The 25,211-nt window shown below is 39.9% G+C and overlaps 1 protein-coding gene across 2 annotated transcripts in view; it reads left to right on the top strand.

Annotated features, from left to right (window-relative positions):
• The window catches only part of SHANK2 (SH3 and multiple ankyrin repeat domains 2), a 339,902-nt gene that overhangs the window by 64,723 nt on the left and 249,968 nt on the right, over positions 1–25,211 (top strand). The window contains exon 11 of one of the 2 annotated variants that reach the window (XM_061343497.1): positions 20,163–20,213. The exons of the other annotated variant lie outside the window; for it this stretch is intronic. Coding sequence (XP_061199481.1) covers positions 20,163–20,213 — 51 coding nt within the window. The remainder of the gene's footprint in view (positions 1–20,162; positions 20,214–25,211) is intronic. 2 annotated transcript variants of the gene reach the window in all.

Below are 25,211 nucleotides of genomic sequence, written 5' to 3' on the forward strand. Positions count from 1 at the left end.
CAGATTCAAATGATCCTTTTATTTCTGCCACGTTAGTTCTCAATATTCTGACTTGGAGTAGAGTCAGCACACAACAAGTACTGCATGTAGCCAGTATTATGTTTTATGTTGCTTTGAATAGATTTTGTTCTTTTAAGAGGAGTTGTGCACAATAAAAGAAAAAACCCTAGTGAAGGAACAACTTCCTAGCATTTATTACCCATACAGTTAGAGTATGAGTAACTGTAAAGTCAAAGTAACGCTTACAGAACACTTACAAACAGCAGCCTCTAGACTGGTTTCTGTGAAGCAACACTGATGTTACTGTCATCATTTTTTGGACTGACTGTTGCAGGTTCCCAGTTATGTCAGTGTGTGGGAGATTCTGGAATGTAGTTATCAAGTAGATGGATGAGACTCAGTCCAGGAAACAAGCGATAGCCACGTGGCTGAGGCTTTAGGCAGAACTTACTGCTGACTGTAAAGACTTCCTGTAGGATTTGATGATTTCTAGAAAAATGCTTAGAAACTGTCTTCTGTGGGAAAATTCTCCAAGTTTTCCTCATTCCTTCCCTTTTCCACTGAAGGATAGAAATAGCAGTGCTTCCATGATTCACTTGTGGGTTTTGGTGGATTGCACATAACTACTTGAATTTGTCTGAAAGAAGAAAACATTATGTTATGTTGCTTCCTCCCAGCTAATTCAATTTAACAGAAATGTATCCCTTAATATTTATCACTTTAAATAAAATAACAGAAATGAAGTCATCAGCACGTCTTTTTCTGGAATGTCTCCCAGTTAAAAAAAAAAGGGAATAAATCAAAGAACAATATCCCGAGCAGAAACCCCAAGAGCTGGGATGATGATGAACGTGCAGAATAAGGTCAGCATTGAAACTTCAAGAAGTTGGCTTTTATTTATCTTACTTGTCTGGTTATCTGCTATATTTGTGTAGTTTTGGGCGTATTCCAACATACATCATTTGCGTAATGCACCTTCTTAGAGCCTTAAGGCAACAGAGTGGGAAGGAATAGTAAAGAGCTTGAGAAGTATCTTCATGAATATATGAAGGACAGATCACACTCTGAAGTATCTTGAGAAACATTCCATCTTTCATCTCTCAGAAAGTGTCTTTTTGGGTATATAGTGAATTTTGGTGTTGAACCAGTTCATTAAACCTCAGTTTTGGTATTTTAGGCTCATTCAATAATTATGGTTACTTTGTATTTTGTAATTCTTTTAGACTCAATAGTCATTAAGTTAAAAGTGTGGGAAATGCTTTGGAATACGTGCAGCTTTGGGAGGGTCTCTTTTCTATGGAGGTTTAGGCTGGGAGGTGATGAGCTGTTCAGTCATTTAATAGTAAGCTTGTCAGTGAGATTGATGCTTATTCACAACAGCATCCATTGGAAGAAGGGGTTGGTGATGGTTCGAGAAAAACTCCACGTTGCTCTTGATCCACTGGAAAAACACCTTCACATCCCTCATGGAAGGTCTCTGACCTAATCTTTTAGCTTTTAGTGGTCATCAAGCACAGGATCTTTAGCTATAGAGACTTAAATGCAATCCTCATATACAGCTAAGTAATATAAATGGCAATAATACTTTTTTCCACAAGAATTTACCGACTTTCCTGGGTACGTCATCCTAAGCCTGGGCTGCATCTGAAGGAGCGTGACCAGCAGGTTGAAGGAGGTGATCCTGTGCCTCTACTCTGCTCTCGTGCGACCTCACTTGAAGCATTGTGTACAGTTCTGGTGTCCTCAACATAAAAAGGACATGGACTGTTGGAACAAGTCCAGAGGAGGCCACGAGGATGATCAGGGGACTGGAGCACCTCCTGTATGAAGACAGGCTGAGAAAGTTGGGGCTGTTTAGCCTGGAGAAGAGAAGGCTGTGTGGAGAACTCATAGAAACCTTCCAGTATCTGAAGGGGGCCTATAGGGGTGCCGGGGAAGGACTCTTCATTGGGGACTGTAGTGATAGGACAAGGGGTAATGGGTTCAAACTGAAACAGGGGAAGTTTAGATTAGATATAAGGAAGAAGTTCTTTACTGTAAGGGTGCTGAGGCACTGGAATGGGTTGCCCAGGGAGGCTGTGAATGCTTTATCCCTGGCAGTGTTCAAGGCCAGGTTGGACAGAGCCTTGGGTGTCATGGTTTAATGTGAGGTGTCCCTGCCCATGGGAGGGGGGTTGGAACTGTATGATCTTAAGGTCCTTTCCAACCCTAACTGTTCTATGATTCTAAGTATGGGAAGATTTTAATTGGTTGCAGTGTTGGAGGCTGGACCTAATTTAGTACTTACAAAAGCAGGTTTTATCTGGTGGTAGAAATGAGTTCTTACATTTCTCAAAGTGTCTGGAAAAGGAAAAATATTTGCTTTAAATCTCTATTCTCACATGGTGAGGAACTACACTACCCATGTCCATCTGGTTTGACACGTGCTAATTAACATTATACTTAGATAATTTTGTTGTCCCAAACTATTGCAGTAGGAAGTCACTTGTACTTTGAATGCAGAAGGTAGTGTGTGGGTGTCTTCCAGTTTGTTAGTAGTCACAAAGCTGTTTCAAGTAATGTTGCCAAAACTGCAATGGTAAGGCTCTACCAGCAGTAATGTAATGCTTATGATTCATGGTCCTGTGCCGTGCAGAGTGGTGAAGGGGCTGCTTTGTGTGGTGGCAGAGCTCAACCTTCCCACAGGAGGAGGGTGGAAGGGATTGAGTCTGCGGTGTGCCAGCATTAACAGCACTACATCTCAATGTGCTGCTCCAAAGAGCTCCACTTCAATAAGTACGTATGTTTAAGTGCTGGGTATGGAGCACCTCCTATATGAAGACAGGCTGAGAAAGTTTGGGCTGTTCAGCCTGGAGAAGAGAAGCTGTGCAGAGACCTCAGAGCAGCTTCCAGTGTGTGACGGGGGCTACAAGGATACTGGAGAGCGACACTTCATGAGGGACTGCAGTGAAAGGACAAGGGGTGGTGGGTTCAAACTGAAACAGGGGAAGGAAGTTCAGGTTAGATATAAAGAAAAAATCTGTTGTGAGGGTGCTGAGGTGCTGGCACAGGGTACCCAGAGAAGCTGTGGCTGCCCCATCCCTGGCAGTGCTCAAGGCCAGGTTGGAAGGGACTTGGAGCAACCTGCCCTAGTGGAAGGTGTCCCTGCCCTTGGCAAGGGATTGGAACTGGATGAGCTTTAAAGGTCCATTCCAATCCCAACTATTCTGTGATGTCTTTTTCATGATTCTATATCACTTATTTTCTATTCCACCTTTGCCTGCCAGTTAGCATTTAGATTAGATTCCCTTTTTAAGCCGTCTGTGAAGTCTGGTTTTGTTCAGTTAAGAGGCTGAATTGCATGTCATAAAGGGAGTCTTATTTAGCTTTTATGTTTTTTTACCCCCTTGTCCTGTATCTTTGCCATCCTGTAGTGCTAAGTAAGACTAACCCTGTTGTTGAGGATGATGGAGAGGCAACTCAGGTGAAACTTGACCAGAGTGTTCTGTAGCAGTAGGAAATTCTAATTTACAGCCACTAAACCTTTGTCCCACAGAGGTTGTTCTTCCTTTTTCTTTAATTATAGAGCACTTACATTAAACAAATATGTTGAAATGCTGAAAACCGAGGTGTATGTAAAATAAGCTGCTTTCAAAGAATCAGAAGACTTCACACTTGTCTGTAAAGAGAAGAATAATTTAAAATTAACTTCTTTTTAGAGTAAAAAAAAGGTAAAGATAATGACCCATGGAATAATGGGACATCTGACTGTGAGAGAGAGATGTTCTTCTGAGGTGTATAGTGTCTGGTTATTTCACTCAGATCTTACTAGATAAAAGCATGTACTTAGGGTCAGTGTGAGCAACCATGTTTATTATTTGCCTGTTTCATCTCCAGAGAGATGGAGTCTTTTAAAGGCAAAATGGATTAAAGTTTGGATCCAAAGCAGAAGAAGTAGGTGCCATTGGCAACCTGATTAATCGAAGGAGCCCCTACCTAGTCTTCAAGAAAGAGGAGATTTTGCCAGTAAATTTCTCAGCCAAGTAAAATTGTGCTACAGAGGCCACTCTCTTGGCTATGCTGAGTGTGTTTCAAGAGAGAAAAGGTAATTTAGGGTTTCAGAACCATTAGGAAAGGTCAGAGGGGGTAGATATACTTGGAGCAGCTCAGCAGCAGCACTTAGGTTGAAGAGCCTGTACTGCAGTGATCCTTGCTCCATGTTGTTTCTTCAGACTGGAGAAAGCCTAATTTCTCTCACATCTTCATTCTGAATGGCTGCAGCTTCCTGTCTCATGGGTAACTGCACAGAGGAAGCTCATGATGAAATAAAAGTTGATTTGTGGAAGGGGGAGACCTGGGGTCCAATTCCTCTGACTATTCACATGGCTGATCTACAGTGTGTAAATGTTCAGGCAAGGTTGTACTAAGCAGTTGTATCCCTTTTTGGTTGTAAGCCCTTGTGTCTCCCATCAAACCAGAGTTTTGTGGAACACTCTTCCATTTAGCCATGATACCAGCAAAAAAACCCTGTTAGTTCTTCCATCCTATTAAAAAATGTGACTGTACCCTCTGCAAGTTCAAAACTGTGTGGATTCTCTCATACATGTTCTCCCTTCTTTTATCAGCGAGTGCTTCTTCCTTACTTTGGTCCTCTTCCCACCATCAATTGACAATTAATGTTTCCATCTCAGGTAATACATGAGGTGTCTGGGTGACTGATGTGTTGAAGCCTTGGCATGAGAAGTATTTAGCACTGATAACTATTTGTTTTACTTGGTGCTATTGTTTTCAGTAACAAACTAAGAAATAAGAGCCTTGCCAGTGTTTCCTGTGGCTTAGTACAGCCAAAGTCAACTTGCTGTCAGTAGCAGCAAAAGTTCACGTGAGTCTTATTTCAGGCAGGGGATGGTGCAATCCTGTAGGACCAAATCAAACATAAAAGATAAAGATTCAGAGGAGAGGAAAAAAGGATCTCAGTCAAGGATTAAAGCCAAGATCCAGATTTCATTGTATGTATTTCTTTTATGAGGTTTGAAACATCGGGGAATCCCTTTTGTTTTCTTGACAAATGTTTGAAAGGTGAATGAAAATTGCTATATTATTTAGCAATTAATCCTATTTAAAATAGATTTCTCATCCATCAAGAAGATCTATTACCATAAGTATTTAGCAGCTTGTTTTATAAGCAGTCTGAGATGCTTAATAGAGCCTCTCAGATTATTCCAATACATCATGCCCCCAGATTAGGAATAATAACAACATCAAAGTATAATTATCATTTATTTTGGAAGTCTTTGGAACCCAGAAGTGTACTGCAGCTCAGTGCCTGTTGTTCCATCGTTCTTCCTGCTTAGAGGAAGACATTCTGTATACTCCTGATGTGCAGTACAGCAGTTACATGTTGCTAAAAAATAATACTAATGTCCCTTTTTAAACAGCTTTCTTTTTTTAACTAGCTATAGCACATTTCTAATGTATTTAACTTTCTGCATTTATTCATTGCAAAATAAGAGAAAGTGATGGATTAAAAGATGTGATGAATAGAAAAGTTAATCCCTGATTGTTTTCATCCAGCCTGCAGCTGTCTGTGAGTAAATGAGCACAGCAGATTTAGGAAGCATTTGCTCTACGGAATTTACTATGGCTTCTATAGGATGGAGGTACAAACCCCAATCATATATGTAGGAATATTGAAGCTTTCCTTAGATACAGATATGCAGATATTAAGCACGTTGCAAGCTGATAATCCTTTGACTTGGATAACCTATTTTTAACTCTCCCTTTTGCCTTGCTTCTTTGTGATGAGATGAATATTCAGATGGATTAAGTGACATGGGTTGTTCTTCTTCAAGTGAACAAGGTTTGTTTCGATATTGTACATCTTGTCCTTCAGCAGCTCGGAAGCTTGAGGCAATAGGATTCTTTAGTTTTATGTTGTTTGCATTTTTGCCGTAGAGAAATGAAACACGTTGAGCTGGTGAGCGAGTTTTGGGTAGTTGATCAGCAACCTAACTAATACTTGGATACTGTTGCTAGGCTTCGAGTCAGAGTTCCTGTATTCCTCTATAATTATGCAGAGATATGTGTGTATGTGATGGTTTGTCTGTGCTTTCACATGGATTTCTTTCCTTTTTTAGTTGAAATCTGCTAATATGGTAGGCTTATCCTTTATAATATACGTATTCCACACTGGGCAATTGCATTGTAATAAAACATTTCTCAAGTATGAATAAAAGTGATTATTTTTATTGGTATTGCGCCTGTAAAAATCTTAAAACCATGATTTTATTGTGGAATAAGCAGAACAGGTCTTTCACAACATAAGGATATTAGTTGCTTTGTGGTGAAATTGCTTTTCTAACACGTTTTCTTTAATTAGATCAGAGTGATTGAGGTCAGCAATCTTGGTTTTTCAGCTGCAAGTGTTTGCTAGCGAACCCCATGACTATTCTGTTTCTTATTTATTTGGGTTCGGGGAACTGTTGAGTAATTTCAGTTTTCATAAATCAAACCTGTCAAGTTAGGGGAGGTCATATTTAGAAAGATAAAAGCAGAAACAAGAAAAGGCAGGAAATGAGGACTTAAAAATCTACAAACCTGTCAGCAGCTTGCGATGCTTGCTCTGTTTTTGTTGCCCGTTACTTAGTAGAAGCCAAAGGATGCAAACACGTTATTATAGCCTTGTGTATTTCTCATGTGAATGTGGATAACACGAACTTGTTTCATAGGCTAGTGGGCATTTTAATGTGGAAAAGGGTTATATTGGTGTAATTGGGATGGCAAAGATGCTGGGATCTTCATTGTCCACGTTTTAAATGCATGTGGTTTGATAGATTGTTGTAATCCTGTGTTCCCTTTTACAGTTTCTTTTGAATGTCTCTTATTTTTATTATGATTAATTTTAATTATTTGATTTCATTATGTCTATAGGAAAAACCCCCTTTATATTAATCACACATAAGTTGGGTTACAAGCAAAGGAATACTGATGGGTATGAAATAGATTTGTTGCTATTATTTATCTTTTTTTCTCCAAAGACTTCAAGGAATAGACTATCATATCCTCAGTCTTGCTAGGTGGTAGCAAATAAATTGGGAAAACTGGGAATTGGGAGCTGTTAAGGTAATTACATACCAAAATGTAGGACAGAGCTGGAAAAACTTACAGCAGTTTTCTTTTTCCCTTTGATCACAAGCAATCTTTTTTCTGTGTATGTATTACTACAGAATTCTGCAGTAACCAGTTTTAATTCAAAGTTTAAGGTTTATTTTCAGAAGTTTATTATTATTATTATTATTATTATTATTATTGGCTTTTGAACTTTGGGGTATTCTGGGCATATAACAAACTGCATGCAGGGCAGCACAAATTACATGGTGTATGGTCATTGCCTGTGAGTTCTTAGGCTTAGCCTGAATTTTGAGCATCTTAATTTTGTGTTCTGTTGGTTTTGAATCCATTTGGTTTACTTGCTCTAGGTTTGGTGGTCCCTTTATTAAACAGACATATCTTGTTTCTGACACCAGTATGCCTGGCTGTAGCAACAGGACGCAGAGCATAGATGGATCTTCCCAGCCATGGTACTGTGTCCAGGCCTACTTTTCAAAGCTAATCCCTCTGTAGCGAAAAGGAGCCTATCTGAACTGATAGGAAAAACTCTGAGGAGAGGTAAAACTCGAATCAAAATCTAAATTGAATGTAAGGAACAACTTTGGACTTCGCAGGTTTTATTTCTGCTGATGTTCCATCAGCATTGCCTTAAGCACCTTTCTGCTAGTTTCTCTCGGGTCCACTAAATCTCTCTCCCTAAGCTTTTGTAATGGGGGTTGGAACTAGATGATCTTCAAGGTCCTTTACAACTCAAACCATTCTAGGATTCTATGATAATTGTCCGTTTTTAAGAGGGTATGCTCTTTGGGAAGTATGTGATCATTGCGGTCATGATACATAGGCCAGGTTGGACAGGGCTTGGAGCAACCTGCTGTAGTGGAAAGTGTCCCTTCCCATGGCAGGGGGTTGGAACTGGCTGAGCTTTAAGGTTTCTTCCAACTCAAACCATTCAATGATTCTATACGGTCTGTATAGGTCTATATGGTCTATACAGGTCTCCGTATACAGGAGGGTTTGGATGGCAATTCAATATTAGGATATTAGAGGGTTCACACGTAGTAAGGGAAGGCAGGGAGCCTTCTATGCAGCTTTCAGAGATGAGACAGCCCAAGAAGGACTGCTGTAGAAGAAAAACTATTTGAAGTGTCACACAGAAAATTCTGGTATTCTTGAAAAGTTAATGTATTTTCTGTGCATCATTTTTTCAACATGAGCTTCAAGAGCTCCCTAAGATTGTGTCAGGCGGATTTCACACAGTGCAGTGAAGCCAGGTCAAAAATAGAGGTAAGACAAATGGAGAAACAGATCTGTGCAGAACCCCGTGGCTTTCTATTTCCCCCATTCACAATAGTGAGAACACAGGGAAAAGAGATGAAAGAACATGAAATAAATCCTAGAGTTAAAAAAAGAACCAAAACACAACAGGTAATACAGAGATTGATAAGAATAGTAATGCTCCCTGAAGAAAATTCCTTTGTTTCCCAGAGTAAATGCATAGGTGGACTAAATAAAACCCCCCAAATAAACCAAAAAAAAACCTCTCAATGTAATGTAGATCGTTTTGCTGAGCAATTCATCACAGACCTTTTCTTACACTCAGTAACTTCCTTTATATATAGGCTTATAGGCTATGAATAGGTTGTGAAGTCAAGACTAAAGGCATAGGGGTGGATTTGTAACTTTTGATTATATGGATTTTTATGTGCCAATGTGGGTCTTAATTATTGTGGTATTGAAAGTAATTAGGTTCAGTATGATTCCCATTTGGAAAAAGAAATCACTCCCATGGACTCATGGAAAACTGTATTTAAATAGGGATGGCTTTCCATAAGCAGAAGCAACTTGGTTACATTGTCAATCATATAAAACAAGTATTTCTATGAAAAAAACCCTGTATCAACATCAACCTGAGTATTTGTGACCTTAGTGATTTCAAGGAGTGTGACCAGCAGGTCAAAGGAGATGATCCTTCCCCTCTGCTCTGCTCTTGTGAGACCTCACTTGGAGTATTGTGTGCAGTTCTGGTGTCCTCAACATAAAAAGGGCATGGAGCTGTTGGAACAAGTCCAGAGGAGTCCACAGGGATGATCAGGGGACTGGGGCGCACCTCCTGTATGGAGCCAGGCTGAGAAAGTTGGGGCTGTTCAGACTGGAGAAGAGAAGGCTGCGTGGAGACCTCAGGAGCAGCCTTCCAGTATCTGAAGGGGGCCTATAGGGATGCTGGGGATGGACTCTTCATTAGGGACTTAGTGATAGGGCAAGAGGTAACGGGTTAAAACTTAAACAGGGGAAGTTTAGATTGGATCTAAGGAAGAAGTTCTTTCCTGTGAGGGTGGTGAGGCCCTGGAATGGGTTGCCCAGGGAGGTTGTGAATGCTCCATCCCTGGCAGTGTTCAAAGCCAGGTTGGACAGAGCCTTGGGTGTCATGGTTTAGTGTGAGGTGTCCCTGCCCATGGGAGGGGGGTTGGAACTGTATGATCTTAAGGTCCTTTCTAGCCCTAACTATTCTGTGATTCTATGAAGGATAGGATTTTTCTTTTAGATTGATTGAAATAATCTTTTCAGTAATTGCTGATCTGCTCCATTTGAACAGATTTCTTACACTTCATTGACTCCCTTAACTTGGAACTCCTTTTTGTGTTATGCTTAAATTTATATTTACATGATTTTTAACAGCTAAACATAACAGTTTTCTTTCAAACTATTTATCAAAATAAATTTGTTATTATGTATTCTATTCAGCATACAATGGTTTGGCAGTTTAAGAATTGAGGCTTCTCTAAAGAAATGTGTTTTAACATCTTCTGCATAATCTGATCTTCATAACAAGTTGTTAATGTCAGAATGTTCATGAAAATGGATCTGATAATAGTGCAGTGTCTTGAAAAGGAAATAGTATCCTTGTAGAAGACCATTTGTTGTCAAATTATAGATAAGGCTTGATAAAGGGATAGGGTTTCAAGCATACTGTTTTGTAATGTGTAATGTTTCACACTGTAGTTCACACTGTTCACAATATTTCACGCTGTGGCTGTTATTCCATTTATATCTCAATCTCCTGAGCGGTGCCTGAGTTGACAGTCTTTCCCTTGGATATCGGGATAAGCTGGATCTTTCGCAGTAAAGGTTAAAAAGGGTAAGTTAAGGTTAGATAGAAGGAAGTTCTTTACTGTGAGGGTGCTGAGGTGCTGGCAGAGGGTGCCCAGAGAAGCTGTGGCTGCCCCATCCCTGGCAGTGTTCAAGGCCAGGCTGGAAGGGGCTTGGAGCAACCTGCTCTAGGAGGAGGTGTCCCTGCCTATGGTAGGGGTTGGAACTGGATGAGCTTTAAGATCCCTTCCAACCCAAACCAGTCTGGGATTCTGTGATCTTCAGAGTAAGTAGTTTCTGAGTATTTAAATCAGATCTCTTTAAGATATTGGAGAGAGTTCCCATGGTGTCCAAGGCAATTGAAACAACTTGAGCGTTTTCTGTCATTCCCTCTGTACTTTGAACTGGTGTTTGGAGATGTTATTTTTATTTTTCCTCTTTTGTCTCATTGCCAGATGTCCACTTCAGTGACACAGAAAACGTCTTGGAAGATTTTTCTGTAGTTTGCAGTGTAAGGGCAGCTGAATCAGGGGGATGTCTTGTTCACTGGTTTCCATGGTTCTCCCCAGTCGCAGGTGGCAGTCCCGAAGGACATATCTGTTGTTTGTGACAATAACTGGGTTTTAAAGATACTGGAGAAATAATTACTTTGGAGTTATCTGGCTTTGTTTGCTTTCAGGAATAGTTAAAAATATAAGCATTTCTCTGTTCCTTCCCTGACATGGATGAGCACATGCACATCTTCCATCTGGGTGGTTGCAACTACCAGACTGGATTGTGCATTCCAGTCTCCTGCAGTCCGCCCAGGGCATACCCTGGGAATCCTGCTAGTGTGCAACAAGGTGGTTTTCTCAGTGAATCTCTTTTGGGCTGATTTTTTTTCTTCTTATCCTTTCTATGTGTGTCTTGAAGAATTTCCCATCAAGGTTTTGAAGTCCAGGTACTCAATTTTCCACTCAGTTTTCGATGTAATGTCACTGAAAGAATTGTTGAGGATTTTTCATAAAAAAACAGGATTATGATGCCATCTCTATTCAGAAGAGGTTGCAGAGTAAATATTACCCAGCAGAGTGGCTGTAATGGGGTGAAATCCACGCTGAATGAGAAGGACAAAAGATTTATTGAATTGAAGAGGCAGGAAGATTTATGGCATTGAGATTGCATTGCTTGTGTGTGTGTAGGAGTATCTCTGGTTGTCTGTTAATTATGTATTTCTACCAACTCCAATAGGCTAGGACTTCAGTACCCCAGTAAAGTTACCATCCTAAAGCTATCATCCTAGCTGTCTGGCTTTCAGAAATAAGGAAACTATGAACATAAAATGCCCAGATTTTATTCTTCCTCCTACAGGTTTCTCTTATGAAAAAACCCTAACCCATTACTTGATAAATTTCTGTTCTCTCTATATAAGCTTTTGTATTATAGCATTTCCTACTTGGGAAACTGCCTCTTACATCTCTTTGGAACATCTGAGATAGCAAAATTTAACATAATTCTGTCGTGTGTCTTCAGTTTTAAATGTGCCTTATCAAATCTGCAGTTTAACACAAATCATTTATTTATCCTGAAGAAATTATTTGTGTCTCCTGAAAAAGGCCTTTCAAGGGCAGACTGGCAGCTGGCTGCTTGCTTTCTCTCTTTCCTCTAACAGCCAGTCACTAGATCCTGTACGATTTCTGGGATTGCAGGCATCAAGGTACAGGTGTATTTTGACCTCGGGGATTTTAGCAGCCTGAGGTTAATGTTTCATGTGTGTTACTGAAACAGGGGAGATTTAGGGTAGATGTAAGGAAGTAATTTGTTACTGTGAGGGTGCTGAGGCGCTGGCACAGGTGCCCAAAGAAGCTGTGGCTGCCCCATCCCTGGCAGTGTTCAAGGCCAGGTTGGATGGGGCTTGGAGCAAGCTGCTCTAGTGGAGGGTGTCCCTGCCCATGGCAGGGGGTTGGAACTGGATGAGCTTAAAGGTCCTTTCCAACACAAACCATTCTGTGAGTGTATGATTCTACTTGTTCTCTTCTGTAGCCCCCATCCCACAGAAACAGGCTTTATCTTACGCTGTATACCCTGTCCTGTCTCACTCTCTTTGCCTTCAGAAGGAAACCCAGTCCTTCCTGCACATCCATGTGGCACTTGTCCAGATGTCCAGGGTCGTGCCTTGCATGAAATCCAAAGAGGCCGTGAGTCCCCAGCAATTTCTGTGTTAGTTTGAGTTTATCTTCACCTTTCTTTTAAGGGCTAAGCTTTTTATTTTAGGTCAAAGCCTGGCTTATCTTGGAGGCTTCATTAACACTCTTGAGAATGCCAGGTGCTAAAGAGCTCTATTTTTGCTGCACAGATCAAGTGTGTCTAGTTTCTTGTGGCCTATTTTTACATATTTCTTCCTTCTATGACTAGGAAGAGCTGTGAAGGGACCAAAGAGATTGCGAATAGCCAGAGCAAACTGCTGTGATATCGTTACAGGAAAATAAAGGGGGGGATATATCTATGAGATTTCATTTCTGAGAGGGCATGGAATTAAAATTAAAGGCAAGAAATGATATATATATAAACAAATAAAATAAAAATAAAATAAAAAGTAGAATGCTACATTCTGTTTGATATATTTCATCTGTCTACTGACTATTTCCAGATAATCTTATCAAAAACGCTTTTAGGCTTTTAAATAAAGGATTCTTCAGAGCCACTGGCTCAGAAATTTTCTCCCTTATCCACAGGTATTGCAGGGCATTGTGATTTAGCATTTGCTATCAAGCAGTTGTCTGCAGAAGGCGAGGAGGTGCTGAAGAACCTGATGGCTCTTTCTCCCCAGAGGAGGAGGCAGATATTCTGCTGGGGTTGTGGGCTTGAATCCTGTGGTTTCATGTCTTAAATGGGGACAGCTGGCCAGGTTATGGGGATGTGGTAGGAGGAAAGGAAATGCTCTGGTCCTCAGTGCAGAAGCCGCAGGGACTCTGATGCTGACCTGTGGCTTCAGAGGGCAAGTGCTGGGATATTGCTGTGTGGTTATTGATGTACAGTTGGTATTCATGGGATGGAAACACAGGAAAGAGGCAGAGAACCACGCATGATGACTTGCAGTGTAGCAGTAGGGCAAAAAAAGGTTCCTTAGACTAAGCTAACCAAGCCATTTCAGTCCTCCCCATGGATCCTTTGGACTTTTGGTTGCTTTCCTTGTCCCCTGAACTCTTTTATTCAGACATCTTCATAAGCAATGGATACATATTCTAATGTGTGAACTGAAAGAGACAAAAAGTGGGAGAACTGGATGACAATTGGTTATTTCAACTAGATGAAAGCAAACTTATATTAATTAGATTCCTCATATAGTCATTCTTTGGATTTTTATCAGAGGACTGTATTTTTCTTGTTGTGGATAATTAGTTCATCTTTTGGGGCTTTTGGTTGTTTTCATTGCTAGCTTGGTTGTGCATAGGGGAAGGGCATCCACTGTCTTGGTTGGATGGAGAAGGGTTTCCCTTGCATCATCTTTACTGACAAAAGCTAAAGCTTAGAGCCAGTCTGCCTCCAAAGGGGGTGGAGGTTTCTCTCCATGTGCCTGCACTGCAGGATTTTTTTGGGTGTATTTTTAAGTAAGAGAAGATCTAGTTGAGTCAGAATCCCTGTGGGTTAGCAGTGCTTCCCAGCCTTCTGTGGAGTACAGGTGATGATCTGAGAAAATACCTTTCAGAAGTTACTTACTGGCAGGAATTCCATGCAATTAAGCATCGTTTTTGGCATGTGCAGAGATGTGGAGGAAATAGTCAATTTTTTCGTTGTATGGTGGATTTTATTATATGACATTCCCAAACAGAATTTAGGATTTTTGTTGATTTACTTTATTATTTCTAAAAAAAAAAAAAAAAAAAAAATTATGGAATTATCCCAAAGAGATAATTGGGCTTTAGGGTCCCCCCTTTTTAAAGAATCTGCCTCTTTGCTGCAAATAACTGAAAGTTAAAAGGATGGAGAGTCTGTTACTAAGTCTAGGGTGTTGCCAGAGATCTATGGAACAGGGTCCCTGTGTGGGTGATGCTTGGGTCGCTATGGTGACGGTGCTTTAACACTGGCACTGCATCCCACGGGCTGGAAATGACCCCTGTGCCTGCTGTGGTACCCAGGAATCACCCTGCCCTGAGGACAGCCAGAGTTTGTTTTCCACCCATGGCTACGTCTCAATAATCAGTCACAGTTCATTCTGTGCCAACAGCCGAGGGAAGTGTTTCAATTGATGGGGGAAGTTTTCCTGATGTCTAAACTCTGTTATGCAAGTGACAAATCGTGTTCAGCATTAAGGAAGTGTAAATCTGGATAAAATCCACATGAATTATTGTGGATTTAGGCTAGTGCCTTATCTTAGGGTGTGTTTGGGTTTCCTCTTGGAGAAGAAAAAAGACAATCTATTAAGTCTTTTTCTGGCAGCTGCTGGACTGTGTCCTGTGCAATCTGAAATATTCTCTGTGATGAAAATATCTGCTTCCCTTCTGGCTCAACTCTTCCAAGTGAAAAAATGGGGTAAGGAGTTGTTTAAAACCAAAGATTCCCCATTTAGATACACTTAGTATTTGGTAACGGCGTGTTCTTTGCATACCGTGCTAAAGCTGTAATGTGTTTCTGATACCCAAATGTTGATCCAGTACTATATACAGTTAAAATCTGAAATGATTTGATTAATACTGGGTTCATGTACAATAGCAGTTATGCTGGTTTCTGAAACAGTAAGTTACACTGACATCAGCCTTGAATCTAGCTTTTATAGATTATACCAGCATATGGCTTAGACACTTTGTTACCATCCCTAACACAACAGGCTCTAATTTTAGATCGTCCTTTGCTGGTTACAGCTAAATTGTTTTTGCCATACACTTTTTCTTCTTGAAGAAAAGGGGCTTTTTTGTTGTTGTTTGCAGTGTGTTAATAATCATGCTCAAGTTCATTAAGCTTGGTGGAAGCTAGAAAGAAATGGGAAAACAGTGAGTCATTAAAATACATGCTGTGGAGGATGAAGTTCTCTGTTCTGGTTGAATTGCTTCCAGGCAATAAGGAAAAGTCAGCCAAGTATCATGTCATGTTAAAGAAGTCTCAGAATTCTGGCAAGGTTTTTTTTACTGGTGGGTAAATAACCCTAAAATAATCTTTGGTACATGGGAGGTGCCTAGAAGGGGTTCAGGAAGCAGGGCAGGAAGATGCAGGTGGCACTGGTGTAGTATCGAGTTATTTGACCCATCAGTGAGCACCAATGTTTTATAACTGTCATATGAGCCCTTGTCACCCAAGGTTGGCATTTGACTCAGTTGTTACAGTGAACAGAGCTGTTTAAAGAGACAGAAGGGTTTGTTTCATGGGGATGTCAGGCGAGTACACAGATAGATCATTATCAAATCATTATCATTAGAGATCATGATTGAATAAAGGGCAGCCTATGCCTTACCTTCCTAATAGGCTTCTGTAGATGGAGGATTACAAGAAATGGGTTTTAGTCATGACAATTCATATGTTTCTTGGTAGAGCCATTACCTTTGTATTAGCCTTATACAAGCTATAGGGTGTACTTTTCAAGCAGCTTTCCTATTTCTCTGTTAATAACATTTTATAGGTTGCTTACTTGTGACATGGCAAGATGTGAATGGATGTGTTTAAAATGATAAAAACCAGATTAATAGTTAAACTTCCTTTATCTTTAGATAAAGAATCTTTTCTGCAAAGCTGAGCATCTTTTAATTGCATACAACTGAACACAAGAGAGTCAAGATTTACTTACAGATAAAATAAAGGGCATACCTCACCCTATTCAGACATGTAGGAAAATCAGTACAATTCGCACTGACCCAGAAGAGGCTTGAAATCAAAAACAGGTCTTAAATGATACTCAAGGTTTTCTCTTTTAGCACATGTGGATTTGGGATAAGGTCAGTATAGTCTATATGTGAAGAGATGCCATTTCTGAAGTCATTGGCACAATATTTGGGTACCTATTTCATCTTTTCCTAGAATGCCACTTCTTTGTAGATGGATCAGCAATAGAAGCACAGGAGATCTCAATTATTCAACATAAATGAATAATCTGTTTAATCTTGAGTATGTGTGTACAATGTGTATACGAAGTGATATAAAATAAGTTATTGTAAAGGATGTTTTAGGTTGCAGTTGATCTTAAATTTAGTGGCTATTTTTGGCACAGAAATGCTTCCAAACAGTCTATGAAATATATAATACAGCTTTATAGGGAAAGCATCATGTTTGAAGTACATAGGATCCTGAAAATCAGAGGTGAACATCCTTTGAGGACGTGTTTGTGCTTGATCTTCCTAGGGGAATGCTTAGATCTCTCTGTGGAAATCATCAAGAAGGCACCACTAAAGTAGAGTTTTGGTCTGGATTAGAAGAACATTAAAAATGTCTTGATAGTCTCCATACAGTGAGAGCTGAGCCCTATTCTCATTGACTTGGGGTCCTTTTTCCCTTGTCTAAGTGGTGTGTTGTCACTACACAGTCCCTATAATATGGTGTAGTTTTAACACTCCAGATACTATTCCAGCAGATCTAAAGGAGCCAATTTAACTGAAAATCCATGAAAGGAAATACAATTGAACTAGAGCTGCCAGTACAATGTATGATGTCAGTAGAGTTTCCAACCATTTAACAAGTGTACATATCCTAAGATATTAGCCGTATTCTTACTAAAAGAAGATTTCAGCCTGAATTCTAAGTGGAGGTGGGTATTGATCTGATTTCTTCACCATCACAAGCATCTTTTTCTCATTTTACCTGAAATAACTGACATTTAGGATTTTATGTTGCCTCAGGCTTTTTGACAGTCAAACATATATCTGAAAGGACTGCAGAAAAACATGATCTTAATGGATTTTTTGCCACCTGGAGTGAGGCAAATTTGATATTCTAATTCCTTATTTTCCACTTTCTAATTTTCCACTTGTGACATAAATGTTTTCTGTTGTCATTTGTCATTCTGTAATTTCATGAAAGCAGGTCTAGGGCTGCCAGCAGAGATTTTGGGTTCAACCAGTTGTTGAAATAAACAACTAGTTGATTAAATCTGTATTTTCCATTGGAAATGTCTTGTCTGAAAAATAAACAGGAGTTTCCATTGAATTGAAAACTGTTTTGCTATTTAGAAACTGTGGAGGAAAAACCAGGTATCAAGAGTGAAATGAAAGGGTTAAAGCTATTAAACTCCAATAATGAACATTAATACATGGAGTTTACAACAGTCCGACTGTGCATCGATGATAATACATTCAGACACATGGAAATACTTCATAATATGAGATTTATGCAGATTTCATGGAAAATTTGTCCAGAGTAATTTGTGTACACTTGGAAAACTTGTGCCTCTTTCTTCTGTTCTCATTAGCTTGCAAGTAATGGTGTTGAGCTCCTTCTAAACCGGCCTTTTTGTTTTCACATGTCTCTTCATGTTTCCTGTTGTATACTCCTAAAGATAATAAAATGATTGTCATAAATCATGGTCAAAGGTAATCCCCACTGAAAATGAAGATTGTGGCAGCAGTAACTCATTTCCTCTTTGGAAGTGTGTTGTAGGTAACTAGGTTTATTTTTATGCCTCACTGTTGCATGTGCAAAGTTTCATAGATAAAGAATGAACATAACTGTAGTCAGTGCTACCGTAAATGCAGACTTTTAATAGGTAAAAATCAGCCTTTCTCAGGTATGTGCTGAAGAACCCACGTTTTATTGATAGGGAGTGAAAATCCATTTGAACCCAAATGAGTGCAGTTCCTTCTCAGTGCACAGGCATAGGTCGGTGCTTTTCCCAGGGAAAGAGGCTGGATTTCAGGCTAAGTGGTACCAAAGACAGGGGTTGTGATGATTTGTGCAGCTCCTACAGGAGCCTCCAGACTGGTGTCGGGAGTTGTGAATGATCCTCATTCTTAACTGTTTTCCCTTGATTTGCATTTGCTTCTGAGCTGCTTAACCACTGGTAGATTATTTCCATTTTCCTGGTGAATAATGCATGAGGATATATAAGTGGATGTTCCTTGGCTGAGTGGGCTGCAGATGAAAAGTGTCAGCTCCTTTGCAGCATTAATGTGCATTTTTTTTCTCAGGTTAAAGTTGTAGAGAACCTAGATCTGCTTTTTTTGGATAACTCCTACAAGTGCCAAAATATTGGCAATGTTTGCTTTTGCTTTTCTGTTCCATTTGAATACCTGTTATTACAATGAAAAAGTCAGTTGCCAGTTTTCCACTACAAGCTTATTTTCCTTGAGACTCCCCTTCAAGCTTTCCATGTTCCATTGTTGTACCTGCTGCTGCAGCTTCTTGAAAACTATCAGGAACGGGGTCTTTTGGTTGGTTTTGCTGCCACTAAGGTTATTTTGTTTTACCAACTCTGAATACTGGTTCCTTCTTGCGCTTCCTTCTTGCTCTAGCATATTCCAGAGGGATAATCGGAGCATCCTCTGCTGCACAAACAACCTTAAGACACAGATCCATGCAATTCTTGTGTATAATCTGTGTAATGTTTCATGTAGTAGATTTAAACACGTTGAATGCAGTAGTAAGTGAAGCAACGCTTTAACCCATCTATCATCCAGCTGGTAGGAAAACCTCCACAAATTTACCCCTCATTAATTTACTAAGGGGCATTTGAGTATCTTAATGTACATTTGTTTTAGTCCCTGGGGTAGGCAGATCTTTTCTCCCTTTTCAGCTTACTAAAAAATATCCTTTTATATTCCTTAATACTAGGAAATCAAAGCACAACCATTGCTCTTGTTTGCTTGTGGTTAGGGAAGTTGTAGTTATGGGACATGTATTCAAGATCATGATTTGATCCCTAAAACATCAAAACTCTGACACTTCTGCCATAGGCCATTCTAAACCAAATCTTTAATTGGGATGGTATAATGTGAAAACTTCCAGGGATATATCTGACATGTCAGATAGTTTGGAAAATGGTGTTTGATATGAAATTCCTGTGGGATTAGAAAGAGCTTTCTAAAATAGGGAATCGTGCTACTGAACAGAACTGCCTTATAACATCCATTGTGGCCGAACTTCCCAGCTATAAAAATATCCCTTGAATTTATAGACACTCAGACACGAACTGTAGATAATTATAGTGTAAAATAATGCTTTTAAACTAAACTTAGGCTGACATTTCCTAAGATAAAAGATTGAAAGCGTGTGGAATTGGAGGGGTTGTATAGGAAACACGGCACCAAGTTGCGCAAATGATATAATAATAATCTAACAGCTATGAAAGCAGAATTCCATCAGTATTCAAAACCAGTCCTAGGAGTGTTTTGTGGACTTCTTACAGTGTTTGATGTAGAGATGCAGAGAAAATATTTGGCAGAAATGCACCTTCATAGGTGGGCTCGTTTCAGTTTGTACATCAGGAATTCTCAAAATATAGCCAAAGAATAGAGAGGAAGAAGAGAAAAACTGTTTCTAGGAGATGGGCTTAAATTTGAAATAGTTACAAAACCTGCTATACAGGGTGTTGTCCAAAAGGATAAGTGATGGTTTTGTGATGGTGATTCTGCTACAGAGGCAGAAAGGGGATTGGTAGCGTCTTGTTCACCACTACACAAAGTGGTCCCTGACTCTCTGATGTGTCACTCCAAACACTGTACTTAAAGCAGTCTTCTTCAGTGTTCCAGTTGTATTGCTAAGATATTCCAGTCTTCCAAAACCTGTGTCACCATCCTCTGCCATCTCTAATCACATTTAACATTGCTCAATACATTCCATTACCTCATTTTCATTTCCCCCTTTCATGTGCAGCATGGCAGGGACAGCAGAGTAGTAGAAACTAGGAGAAACTGGAGTTTGCTTCCCCATCTGCTTTAAAACCTTTCTTTCATCCATGTTTCCATTTTCAAGTCATTCCATCAGAAGAGCTTTGCTTCCATAAACTTCTTTCAAATTTTCCCCTTAAAATCAGATTCTGACACCTAACTTCTGTTTGATGTTGCCTTCATTCCTTGCCCTTCTTAAAGGATCCTGCTTCCCATATCCAAGTAGAAGTCCCTGGAACCAGTTCCTGTCAGGTAAGGGTTAAACCATGGTAATTTTTCTGTTTGGGGGCAATAGTAGAAAGGTTTGATTTTGGTGCTCTGATTACTGGTGAAGGAAAATTAACAAAACACAGAGGTATTTTAGGAGCATAGCTTTCCCTTAAGGAAACCTTTTGTGGACGCATATTCTGTTGCCTTGAGGTTAAGTTGACAGTAGATAAAGAGGGTCACTGTTAAAGATTCTGGGCTCTGAATGGCTCTGAACTCCACACTGGCACCTCAGACATTGAAAAGATGGAAGGACTGAAGAAGGTTTTTATTGTAAGATGCTTATTGTTGTGACTAATAGAATAATCTGTTCTTAATGTGTTTTATGCTATGTCTGCATATATGAAATCATGTATCGAAAGTAGTGATTGAATGTTGTATTATCCTGGTCAGTATGGCAGACAGACTGATCTTGGCATGTTTGAGAGTAACACACTCATTTTAAGAGTGGTGTTACTGTAGGGAGTACTGGATATTTATATTACCAAGGAAGAACAGGGAAGTTCTGCTCCTCATCTCACACTTCTCTTGTGGATGATGTTTCAGCAAGGTTTCTCTGTCCAGGTATCCTCCTTTACATGGTCCTACCTTCCTTTTTCATGGGAAAGCCAGTAACTGTGCAGCAGAAAAAGGACAGCTTTGGTTAGAAAACTGCATTAAAAGAAATATTTTATGGTATGGACCAAACTAACAATCAAAAACTGTAAGCTTTTAGAACAATAGATTGAAAAAGAGATTAATATATATTAAGATTTAGTAAAGCTGTATAATTACAGATTAAGATGTACATTGCAGTAAGTGGGGTAGTCCCCCATGGATCATTGTAGCTATCACCCATCCCCTATAAAGTGTCATCCATGTAATTTTGATGCACTGTATTTGTTTTAAAATACACTGATTTTATTATTTTTCATTTGTAATAATAAGATAGTCATTATGTACAGATACTTCTGTGAATACAGATAGTGGGGTTGTTTTAAGAAGTTCTTTACAGAGAATGGTCCTTGCTTAATGCATACTGATACGTTGTGTTAGTATATTGGTATTTCAATGTGGTTTACAACTCAGTTGTGAACAGGAAGATTCTGAATTTCATCAAACAATGTAGGCTTTTTCTTAAGTATTAAAAAATAGCAGCTTAATTTTTATTCAAAGCCAAGAGAATTTGGGCATAGAGGTCCTTTTGAGCATCCTAACTTTGGCGTTTAATAAAGATAATGGCCCTGATGCTGGCCTGAGATTTGCAAGGTGTCCTCATGAGGCATGCAACATTCCAGGGACTTTGCAAAGTAGGGAAATGGTTGTAGAATACATATTGCATAAGAGGTCTTGGAGGATGCCTACAGCAAGCCCACTTGTCAGTGGATGTGTGCACGTGCAGCTGGGTCTATGCCTATCCATTTCTTATGGTGCAGTGAGTGACAGAAGCCATTTTAGAGTAATTAAGTTCTCAAAACTTGAAATAAATGCTTCAGATGCTTTAACAAAGGAACAAAAAATGTTGGATTTTTCAGAGTCAGTATTATCAAAAGTAAAAAGGAAATGTTAAACATACTGTAATGTTACTTGAGGTGTACTTGCTTGCTCTTTTCTGTCACTTCAGCTGTACTTCATCTCTTTGTGGATCTGAGTTTCAGAACTGAATGTGACTGAGAGTTTGATGCTTGGATCAAAGGAGGTATTTTCAGACCTGAAATACATGTTGGAGCAGCAAAAGCCACATTCCCAATTTACTAAAGCTCAAATAACCTTTTAAAATCATAAGGATGAATTGACCAATGCTTTTTTCAACATGACTAAGATATAATTAATTCAAATGGCTTGTAAATGCTTGCACAGTATGTTTTGGAAGAATAAATTATATGGGATAACCTTTGTATTATTGTACAATTTGCCTCTATTCTGTATGGAGAACGTCTGAAGATAAGTCAGTTAAACTCCTGGTGAGAGACATTCAGTTAGAGTAAATTTCATTACTCTCAGTTATCACTTATGTCTCAAAGGAAAACAAAATACTCAGCGCGTACTTACACATTACTATGAGAAATCATCGGGATGTAGATTCTGTTTTGAAGACCAACAGTGCCTGGTAACTGCAATATTGATTGGGTTGACAGCTTTGAAGTTTGCCTATGCAGTGTTGACTCACTTGGAGCTGTTTACAGATTTCCAATAACACTTCTTTGATTTTGGAGAAGAGTTCAGGATCAGCAAAGTCAACACTTAGAGGAGCATGTTTCGGTTTGGAGAACCTCTGAAACACCATGCAGGGGCTACTCTGCTCCTTGTCCTATGTAGGAATTTGTTACCTGTGCCTGGAGACGTGGCAGGGAATCTCCAATCTCCCACCATCGTTTGCTCATAGCTCCCCTTAGTACTCTCTTCTCCACCTTTTCAAGTGCATTTTGTGTTAGGTCAGTCAAAGCGATTCAGTGCTGTGGTAGGAATGTTTTAAGCCTTTCCCTTGAGCCCTAGCTAAAATACAGGAAGTTTTCGATGCACTTCCATCAAGTTTTATTCTGTTGTTCTTGGTATAAAGTTACAATATAGTGGCTTTTACAAGATTCTTTACAAAAATTGATTCAAACTGTGGTATAACTGGGATTACAGGTTGTCAGAATCAAATTGTGCTGTGTTTTCTACCATGGTTACAGCCTTTGTAATGAAATGTATGGATGTACCGTGCTCTGTTTTTATTAGAAGTTGGAAATTATCTTGAGGACTGCTCAGTTCTGCTTGGTTTTCTGACATTCTCTGTTCTTGTCAGAATCTGCCATAAATTTCTTCACAAGCAATTAAAATCTCATGGGTTTCTAATTCTGCTCCATCTTTACCTGATAAGATGTTAAAAAACACACAGCATGAGGCATCACCTGAGATGCACTGAGAGCTGATCTAACTCCTGAAACTATGAACATGCAACTGAAGAGCAATTTATATGAAGTATTAACAACCAAAATGCTCAAATGGGTTACAAAATCAGTAAGCAAAACTGCTAGTCCTGCTTTATAGATTTGGAAAATGGGTTGGAAGGGACATTCAAACTCATCCGGTTCCAACCCCCTGCCACAGGTAGGGACACCTTCCACTAGACCAGGTTGCTCCAAGCCCTGTCCAGCCAGGGCTAATTTATATCTGCTAATTTATATTTCTTTGACCTAGTCCAGGCTCAACATAACTGATGGTTTAGCAGTTCCCCAAGCCCAGCAAGGTCTTGTACCAGTCCTCCCTGCTCAAGAGGCACAGCAAGAGCAAAAGCATGACTGATGTGTCCCCATCTCCCAGGCAGCCCTGCCTGATGGAATGAGAAGCCCCATTGCGGAGCTCTGGTTTAATTAGTGCAGCTTTGAGTCAGCCTCCAAACAAAGAGGCACAAAGCTTGCCTGAAGTCTGTTTTGTCCGGTTCTTTTCAGTGCTTATATGACAGAAATCTTAATAAATTAAAGGAGAAAGATGAGCCTTTCAGAAGCTAATGAAGGCATGGTTTCATAAATAAGCTTTTGAGCTACTTGGACCACTAAGGCTGGATAGTCACAAATCCTATTCCATTACGGAAAGCAAGTGACAAGTTACCAGTAACAGCTTCAAAGCTCTTAGCTGCCTTCTGTATTTTCAGAGACATCTCACAGTGTATAAGGGAGGTTACACCGGGACACGTCTTTTGATATCAAATGGCATTATGTAGTGCACCCATCACATTGCATCATCATTGAAATAAACACTGGTCAGGTCCTGTCTTTTCTTTACATTAAAGCCTAATAACAAAAAATTGGAATTGTGCAATGAGAACAAATGGATTCCTACTAGTTTTCTTCCTGTATTTGGTTTCAAAAGCCAGGATAGGGAGAGATGGGAATGTTTCATCTTTGCTGAAATTAGCAATCCTAATGAACAGTTATGAAAATTCAAAGCTTCACCCTTTGTAACCTTCTCAATTGGTTTATTTCTCAAAATATCGCTGGAGAAACTGGGTTTGCTGATGAGCTCCTGTTGTACAACAGCTTGCTGGATCTTATTTTTCTATCTTGCTTTCTTCTTGCAGCTTTTTGTGTGGGTGGAATGCCATTTAACCTTTGAAATCCCAAACGTTTCCAGTTTCCCCTGGGAAAGGTTTCATAGAATCATAGAATAGTTAGTTAGGGTCGGAAAGGACCTTAAGATCATACAGTTCCAACCCCCTGCTATGGGCAGGGACACCTCACACTAAACCGTGGCACCCAAGGATCTGTCCAACTTGGCCTTGAACACCACCAGGGATGGCGCATTCACAGCTTCCCTGGGCAACCCATTCCAGTGCCTCACCACCCTAACAGGAAAGAACTTCTTCCTTATATCCAATCTAAACTTCCCCTGTTTAGGTTTTATTCCATTACCCCTTGTCCTGTCACTACAGTCCCTAATGAAGAGTCCTTCCCCAGCATCCCTATAGCCCCCCTTCAGATACTGGAAGGCTGCTCTGAGGTCTCCACGCAGCCTTCTCTTCTCCAGGCTGAACAGCCCCAATTTTCTCAGCCTGTCTTCATACAGGAGGTGCTCCAGTCCCCTGATCATTCTCGTGGCCTCCTCTGGACTTATTCCAACAGTTCCATGTCCTTTTTATGTTGAGGACACCAGAACTGCACACAGTGCTCCAGGTGAGGTCTTACGAGAGCAGAGTAGAGGGGCAGGATCACCTCCTTGGACCTGCTGGTCACGCTCCTTTTGATGCAGCCCAGGATACGGTTGGATTTTGGGCTGCGAGGGTTTTCGTGTTCCAGTGCCCTTAACTGATCAAAATCTAAACCAGTGGCATTTTGATGTCATGAAAAGACATTATAGGATTGCCAAATTAAAAGTATATAAATAAATGTTGGGGTTCTTCTTTCATGATAGACCCTGTATGCTTGAATGGAGAAAACATTGAGGTCAGCTCCCAGGCTCTCACGTGGTTACAGTAAGTCACAGTGTAGTATGACATCTGCTGCTATGGCTATTTTGGGACTT

The sequence above is a fragment of the Neopsephotus bourkii genome, unplaced genomic scaffold (genome assembly GCF_033783945.1).
Source record: "Neopsephotus bourkii isolate Nb327-2 ecotype Australia unplaced genomic scaffold, CSIRO-AGI_Nbou_v1 NB_1825, whole genome shotgun sequence".
NCBI lineage: Eukaryota > Metazoa > Chordata > Aves > Psittaciformes > Psittacidae > Neopsephotus > Neopsephotus bourkii.